Source organism: Leptonychotes weddellii, unplaced genomic scaffold (genome assembly GCF_054177405.1).
Source record: "Leptonychotes weddellii isolate Sample4059 unplaced genomic scaffold, ASM5417740v2 HiC_scaffold_7024, whole genome shotgun sequence".
Lineage (NCBI taxonomy): Eukaryota > Metazoa > Chordata > Mammalia > Carnivora > Phocidae > Leptonychotes > Leptonychotes weddellii.
The window spans coordinates 881-9749 of NW_028039761.1; the positions used below are offsets into that span (position 1 = coordinate 881).

The 8869-nt window shown below is 37.8% G+C and overlaps 1 protein-coding gene across 1 annotated transcript; it reads right to left on the reverse strand.

Annotated features, from left to right (window-relative positions):
- Nucleotides 1-2257: 2257 nt before the first annotated feature.
- On the reverse strand, nucleotides 2258-7435 carry LOC145719767 (cilia- and flagella-associated protein 337-like; the record flags this gene model as incomplete). The annotated part of the gene is made up of 3 exons (XM_081811323.1): nucleotides 2258-2439; nucleotides 5995-6192; nucleotides 7248-7435. Coding segments are annotated over 3 exons (568 nt in total), but the record flags the coding sequence as incomplete, so codon positions are not given.
- Nucleotides 7436-8869: the final 1434 nt, after the last annotated feature.

Sequence of the window (8869 nt, forward strand, 5' to 3'; positions counted from 1 at the left end):
TAGATAAAGCAGAAATTTTAAAGATCATAGGCATTTTTTGATGTATTGTTGTTTGAAAAGCTGCAGTGTAATAGAGGAAACTTTGCTTCTTATTGCTGGAAATTTCACAGGAAAAACTGATTTAAAAAAAAGAATAATTGAGTGTGTCATTAAGGAACAGGAAATTAGTATATAAGCTGAAATACTCTTAAACAAGAATGTGTGATGATACTTGCCTTCACTCTGCTAGGAGTGTGACAGGAAGAGAAACAATGCTCTCTCTTTGTTACCCTGGGGTAACTGTAGTTCCTCATCTGTAAAATTGAGTTGGGTGGCTGGGTGGGAGCCTTTTATCATGTCTAAAATCTTTCCATTCCCAGCATTCTATTATTGTACAGGATTGGTCATGCTATATTTCTAAATTGAAAATATCCTTCTGTCTGAAAGTAAAATGCCACTTGACATTTCAGCAAGCTATAATTCAAGGAAATGGAAGAACAAATACCAAAGTGTAATTTAGTGTAACAGGATGCTTAAAGGGGGATTTTTTTTCCTTCTATCTCCCTGTCAGCAGAGGTCCAAAAAGTCTGAAAGCAAAATAATTCATTAATTAAGAGGCAAAATGTATTCTGAAAATTCTGAGTAAGGTGCTAGATTCCATGTGAAGGACAAGGAGATAGCTCTACAACCAAACTGCTGACACCAAGGTCGACCAGCACTCTAGGATATAAACAGACCAAAGATGGGGTAGAGAGGAGAGAGTTGCAGGTATGCACTGAGTCCCACTGCCCTGGGAGAGGAAGGAAGCTTCCCCTTCAGTTCTAGCTTCCGCTCACATGAACAATCAGAGTTTAGTTTATGGCCCCATTAGAGGGACAGAATGGGGTAACCATTAGAGGGACAGGATGGATCCATGAGTCATCAATAACTACAAAAGTCGACAGGCAAAAAGCTGGAGCTTTTGACTGGAGCTACCATGTGGTAGGGAAAGAAGGGGCAACTAGGCAACAGTTGGTGTGGTAAGAATGTGTGAGCTTCCTATGGGCCAAGCCGAAGTGGACTCAAGAGGGGAGGCCTGCCATTGTGAGGGACTGTAACAGAAAAACACTGGATGTGTATCACCAAAGGTAATCCCAGTTAGCAGGGTTGAGCCACAAGAGATTGGCCAAAGTGTGCCTTAATTTGGAAACGGGCAACTCAGAGGTCCCTGAGTGTAGTCATCAAAGGACCTTCCACCAAACCTCCTTAATGTAAACCATGCACTTTAGCTAATAATAAAGTATCAATATTGGTGCATAAACTGTAACAGATACACCATACTAATGTGAGACACTGTGTGGGATGGGAATAGGGTATGTACTTTCTGTGTTCTTCCTGTGCAATTTTTCTATAAACCCCCAAAAGTAACATTATGCACATGGTAAAATTTTTTCATTTGTATAGAAGAAAATACAATGAATAAAATCATCCTCTTAAAAAAATATTTGTTGAATATGAAAGATGAAATTATGAGAGGGGTGCCTGTGTAGCTCAATCAGGTAAATGTAGGACTCTTGATTTCAGCCTGGTTCATGTTCTCAGGGTCCTGGGACTGAGCCAGGTGGGGCTCTGTGCTCAGTGCAGAGTCGGCTTGTCCCTCCCCTATACCCCACCCCCCACTTGCACTCTCTCTCTCTGTCTCTCAAATAAATAAATAAATAAGATCTTTTTAAAAATTATGAGAGCATGTATTAACGAAAAGAAATAACTAAAACTGCCTGTTATTAGAGAGTAAGAGCAATAGAAGAATGGGATCTGGCAGAGTGGGGTAAAGAGAAGAAAGGGCTTCATTTACAATGAAGAAAAGGTGAGAAGAGTTCAAAGGAGAGTCATGTCTAATATTCAAACTTAAGCTCTTTGAACTTTTGTCATATAAAGCCCTGTGCACCTTACCAAAACCAGGAGTAAATCTGACATACATTTTGAGATAGATACATACATACATACATATACACATAGAGTATATTGTTTTTGAGGAAAGGGGATAACTTGCACAATTAGGTTGATGATGGAGCAGAAACAGAAGACTAGAAGATCCTGAATAGAAATCAAGAATTCAATGGAGGCAAGAAATTAAACTAGGTACAATAACCCTGAGAATATAAATTCTCCCTCCACCACACACACCCTTGAAATAGTCCCTGCATGTTCCATGGAGCACATGAGGAAGTTTGGGCCAATCTTGTTAGGTCTTATCTTGACTCCAGTTGGCATCCAGGTAACACTTAAAATTACTTACTTGAATGTGGTATCATCTTTGTTTTTCTTATCAAGTAGAGAATGTTCTGGTAGGTCTAACCATGATTCCTTCTTAGAAAGTAAAGGAATTTCCCTTATGCTTTCTTCTTGAATCTCACTTTTCATTAAGTTAGTATCTCTTTTAGGAAGGGAAGAACAGTTTTCATTTTGCCAATGCTTTGCCTGAAAAGAGAGACTTATTTTATTTTTATGACATTTATTTTCTTTGAACATTTATGTGCTACACTAATAACTGAAGTCCTGGGTACACACACAGAAATAAATGAAACGTGGTTCTTCAAAGACCTTACAGTTTTCTGAGGGAGACGAGACATATATATGTAACTTTAATAAAGGTAGAAAGTAGTAAATGTCATAAGAAACATAGATTCTCTGAAAAGATAATAAACTACAAAAAAATTAATATTCCCACTTTAAAATCTGGAATAGTAAGATATGTATTTACTAAAAACAAAGCTTTTGCTGAAAAATTAGCAGTTAATTTTTCACACAACTCCTTTCTTTGCATATAACTTCCTAGGAAAGTCTCAAAAAACAATCAAATCATTGAGCATTTTTCACTGAAAATATGTGTGTTACATAATAGTTTTCACAAAACTTGGCTACAATTCTTAATATCTAGTAGAAATTCTCATTGACATTTTATTTTATATTTGAAATACAGAGCCAATGTCTTTGTCTTATGTCAATTCCCATCATATACACAGGAATGGAGGAGGGAATACAGCCTGTATGATATGAGGGAGTTAGGCATCCCTAGGATACCTGACTGACCTACGAACTGCTAATCTTGTCAGAAGGGACTACAGAGCAAAATGCCTACAGGAGCTGGGAAGATTGAGTCAGTGAATGAATCAAGCCTCCTATAAGGTAATAAATAGCAAATGAAGTTCAGCCCCAGCGTTCACTGGCAATAGGGAAAGGTGGGGACTGTGGTGAATTAGAAAGAACCCATTTTACAGTTACTCTCAGGGACTGACGTGTTCTTTTTCAAGAGAAGCAGGTAATCTGGATCTTATGTGAAATCATTAATGTTTAAATATGGGCAACTAAGTCAAATTTTAAACACTGGGTGAATAAGCACAACCCACAACACGGGCCCCCACAGGACCAGGAGGAGAAGTGCCAGTGTCCACTCTGCCCAATGCGACAGTGGTTAGTGTGTGAAGAGGAGCACTGAACATGTGCATGCATCACTAATTTCTTTCCATAACACAATCATCTGATAGTTTCCTGGGACAAGGCTATCTCCGTGGATAAATCATCTCCACCCCCATTTTTCCAACTCCAGAAATAGACATACCACACTCTAACTTTTAAAAAATCTAACTTGGAAACCAACCTCAGATCCATAGCTATGTTATAAAAATTATTTATACTTATTTAAAAAATAACTTCCTTCTGAAATATATTGAATCACATGGCACTACAGTATTTTAAATACTTTCATCAGACTGCATGTGATTAGAAAATTAAGTCTTAATGTAGGAAATTAAAATATATTATTGCTTTTCCTCCTGTTTTTATAACTGCCAGATGAGAATTAATTCAACTAAAGAACAAATACAACATTCAAATGTAAGGCAAAAGTCACGACATTGTACATATCAAGTTTGTTCAGCAAAAACTGTTCTGATCCAAATTATGTTTACTAATTGGGTCTCTTCTCCTTCTTATCTATGTATTGCCATCTGCCTTCCATATCCTTCTGTTCTTTCTCTAAATGAGTGTCTCTTCTTATACACCATGAGAAGGACATTCACTGCTGCTATTTTCCAGTATCTACTAATTTATTCTCTTCCCTTCTCCCTCCTTTTTCTTCCCCTCAACCCAGCCCCACCCCCTGGGACCACCAGCACCTATATTCAAGACAGCTTGATCAAAGTGAGTCCTTGAGGGGAAAAAAAAAAAAAAAAAAAAAAAAACCTCAAGCAGAAAAAATTAGAAAACCCAACTGTCCCCAGTTGCCCAGCCTTTACTTTCTAAGACTTCCCCAGCTCTGGGGGCCCTTTTTCCTGTCTGGAACATAAGGGGAAAAACCAAACTATTTTCACACAGGCTTTTTGAGGCTAAAATCTTTCAAAATACAAAGACTTTACAAAATAGCTAGGGACAAATATCAAAGGCATAAAAATGAACAGTTTTACTAGCACATGCTTCTTAATTAAAATTTAGCTGCAGCTACTGTGTGGTGGGCACAATATGGCACCCACACCTAGAATGGTGCTATTTCTTGCTTTAGCCGCCTCTAAGGAACTCAGCGTCCAGATGTCACCCACTTGATGATGCTCTGTTTCTTTACCTGTCATTCTAACCTCCACTTCAACTCCCCAAAGCCCATGAGGCATGACCATACAGCAATTCAGCATTACATTAACTCCTTCACTTACAGAAGCATCTTTCCAGCTCAGCTTGTGCTCAGAACACCAGCTGTGGCCCTCCGCCTCATTCTCCACACACTTAGCCACACACACACACACCCATGCGACTTACCACTCAGAGGCTCTTGTTCCCAACTGAGAAAAGTCGAACACTTGCCTTATTTACAGAGCAGAAGACTGTACAGCCCTTGAGTGCTACCTTGAGACTACCATACTACCGGGCCAAACACGGGCCCACCACCCCAGATTATTTTCTGATTTACCATCGCCCTTTGTGTCCATAGGGTTGTATAAAAGTCTTTCAGGACAGGCAGACATCAACAAAACAATTCAAAAATAGAGCAACAACAGACTTTGTCTTCCAACACAAAGACAGTTGCTGTGTTATCATGGCATGAGTGGCAACAGAGTCTGCCGAATAGACCCAAGTCAACCAGCCAGACCGAAATTGAGGTTTCAGCCCGACCTCTTGCCACCAGCCTGACCTCATGCCACCATGCTTCCACAGTAGTGGCTGAAACTGATCAAACTGGTATTTTGTCCCTCAAATCACAAAGGGAGCAAGAACAGAGGTCCCATCATGCCCCCTACTTCCATTTCTCTTAATAGACAGGTATAAATGGGAACTTAATTTCGTGAAAGGAAGGGTTAAAAGCATGAGTTCTGAAATGAGCCAGCTTGAGTTAAAAGCCAAACTCTACTACTTATTAGCCTCTGGGAGCTCAGGAGATTGATTCAACTTTCTGTGCCTCTGTTTTCCCATTTGTAAAATGGGAATAATGAAGAGCTCCTTCCTCATGGGATGAGGAATTGTGATTATATGAGATAATTCATGTGGAGACTGTAGAACAGGGCCCTAGCCATACAGGAAAAACTCAGCAAATGTTAGCTATTGTTATTTGGGCAGGAGTAAATCAGACAATGAACAGGGAGGTTTTGTTTTTTTGTTTTCTTTTCTAATTTTTTTATATTTGATTACTTGAAAGTTATTGTCCTCTACTTGTTTAAGAATAACATGGTAATTTTATCCACACTGTGTTTTTACTAGACATTGAAATTGAAGGAGTTTTAAAGGAGAAAATTTTCTCAGAAATCCTGAAACATTTTGAGATGCACAGAGCCGCCATCTTTCCATGTCTCTAGAGTCTTCCACTTGATGGAACTGTCATGGTTAATGGTAAACAGGACAAGAGACGCCTGGAGCTACAGCTCCAGAAATGGAAGTCAGTTCTTTCATGACTGATGAACATTAACAGCCGACGAGATTCAAACAGAAATCAACCCAAGTTCATACTACATGTCAAATACTAGAATAATGAAGAAGCAATATTTCTACCTGACCAAAGATCCAGACAGGAGCACCACAGACATCAGTCACACAAATGCTGCAGTCTGCCGACGAGGAGATAATCAGTAAGCGGCCACCTGGCTTACACATCTCTAAGGAACTTATCTGGTCTTCATGAGGTCGGAATGATCGTATGAGAGCTGGGGCCTGTGTGATTTTGCTCTTACTGGAATTAAGACAGTACTCCTGAATGAAAAGAAATGCTAGAATTCTAAAAAGTCCAAATATTAAATTAAATTATGGTGACATAACACTTTTTCTTAAAATGTCTGATACGGAAATGAAAAAAGGTACATTTGGGAACAATACTCCATTCTCCAAATGCAAAAGAATAGTTCATGATAACAGAGTTTAGAAAAATCATATTAATGTCAAAAAAAGGTTTCTAACTGATTTGCCTAACCCAAGAAGTGGAACGAAAGGAAGAGGGGAGGGGAAGAATAAAAAACAGAAAGAGTGAACAGTAAAGTCAGTATTTGAAAGAGATGAACTTTATCACGTGTAGATAGTTGCATATTATACAATTTTATAATATTATTAGATAAACGAGGAGGTAATCACTGTCACAAAAATCCCAAACTAATTCAGGATGATAGTAATGTTGGAGGAAGGGCCAGTACTCTGGTTAAAATTGGGTTTACAGTCTCATTTCAGATAAGGTATATCCTAATTATTTATGCTCAAACAATGCTGCAGAACCTTACTGACAATACTGTATTCCTAAATTGGGTGACTGACTTGACTACATACACATATATACACATATACATATATGTATATACATACATACGTATGTATACATATGTATGTATGTATGTATGTATATATATATAATTTATTGATTTGAGAGGGAGAGCGAGCACGAGTGCACATAGAGAGAAGGTCAGAGGGAGAGAGAAAATCTCAAGCAGACTCCCCACTGAGTGCAGAGCCTGATGATGTGGGGCTGGATCTCACAACCCATGAGATCATGACATGAGCTGAACCAAGAGTTGGCTGCTCGACTGACTAAGCCACCCAGGTGCCCTTGACTTGAGAAGATTTTCATACTGAGAACAATCTGGTTTTCCCCATAAATTATTTAAGAGATGTCTCTGTCCAATACATGTAAATATTTCCTTTACAATACTCAGACTGATCATGTCTTCCCTTATCCAGGAGATAGATAAGAGCAGATTCAGAGTTATCTGTAACACAAGGCAATCAAAATTAGTAAAGATATGAGAATACTTTCAATTTACTTTTATATCCCAGATTTTCAGTTGTCCATCCAGATCTCCTGTGGTGAGGTATTGGTTTGACTTATCAGTAGACATAATAATGGATCCAACTCCACCATGAGCCAAAAACTCAGCCAGAAGTTGCTTCTTAAATGTATCCCAAAATCTGACATACCCAGATCCTCCACATGACACCAGGTTAGCTCCTCCTAATGTGTAAGACAACACTTAATTAGGAAAACGTGACAACAAGGATCCGAAAAAAATGTCTTCGGTGGCTTGCCATGTGGAAGGCATATGAATATCGGAGAGGCAGGTAGCCCTGATATCAATTTCCAGCACTTTGACTCTCTCCAACATAAAATGGAGATAATGTTATGATAACCTTACCGGTTTGTATTGAATATTAAATGAGATTGGAAATGCAAGATGCTCCATTACATTGAATTCCCTTTCCTTCATTATTTCAATATAATTGGGTTTTTAAAGTTAGATAGAATTAATTTGTTCCTCCAAATAAACTTATGAAGTATTAATTTCAATATTATGATATTCTAATTACATAAACCCATCTTTCTTAATAACCCATTGGACACATATACCAAAGAAGTAAAATTCCTCCTGCATGCAACTGGGTGCATATAGGCAGTTATAGCAGCATAGCTATTAATTTCTCTATGTAGCAGGTAGCATCATGCTTAGGATTCTATTTATGAGCTTGTTTTTAGTTTTTCATCAAGAATTCATTGGGAGCCCTTATGGAACACTTTTTTGGTTCATAGGCCTAGAACACTCCTTTTCATTTTCTATTTTTATATGCTTTGTAGAAACATTCTACCTAAATTATTCTTCTGTGGCCAAGTTCCTATTATTACTTGATAAATCTGTAGATGACTTTCAATTTGCTTCACAAATGTACTGCTGATTAACAATCATATCTGTTTAAGGTGGAAATAATGGCTTGTAGTCGCTTCGGTGGAAACAATTTGGGAATACTGATAACATTAAGAAGAATTAGTGTTGAGGAAATAGGAGAAATTTCAGGATAATAGTTCATTCTGTGAATAGAAGGGAGTTCTGGAAAATAGAAAATTTTAGAATCTAACCGTTTCAAAGTCTATTCTAAATGCTCCACAAGGTTTCTAAAACTCTATAAGGGTATACCTTTATTGATTTTTAATGTGGAAAATTTTTATATAAAAATCATGCAGATCTTCTATCTGCAAACTGAATGTGGGAAAGCAAATATGAAAAACGTGGTTCGGATATGTTTATTTTTTTTCACACATATAACACCTATATGTCTACATTGCTCATACTAAGAAAAAATACTTTTAAAACACAAGATTTTAGATGAAAGGTAAAACAATATGCATTATTCTCAAAAGCAGGTTTTTATTTGGGGAAGATGCAGGAAATGTCAACACCATGCTAACATAGCCATTGAAAACAAGGCAGAAATTAAGCTAATGGTTATTTCATCTACATATCAAATGGCTACAGAAGTGTTCTGGTGCCACCAGTCTTTGCATACATCTCAGCAGAAGCTGTCACCAGGACTCTGACATATTCTGGAAAAGATGCATAACTGGTAATGATACTCAAACCATGAAAGAAGAAAGAAAGAGAGAAAGAAAGAAAGA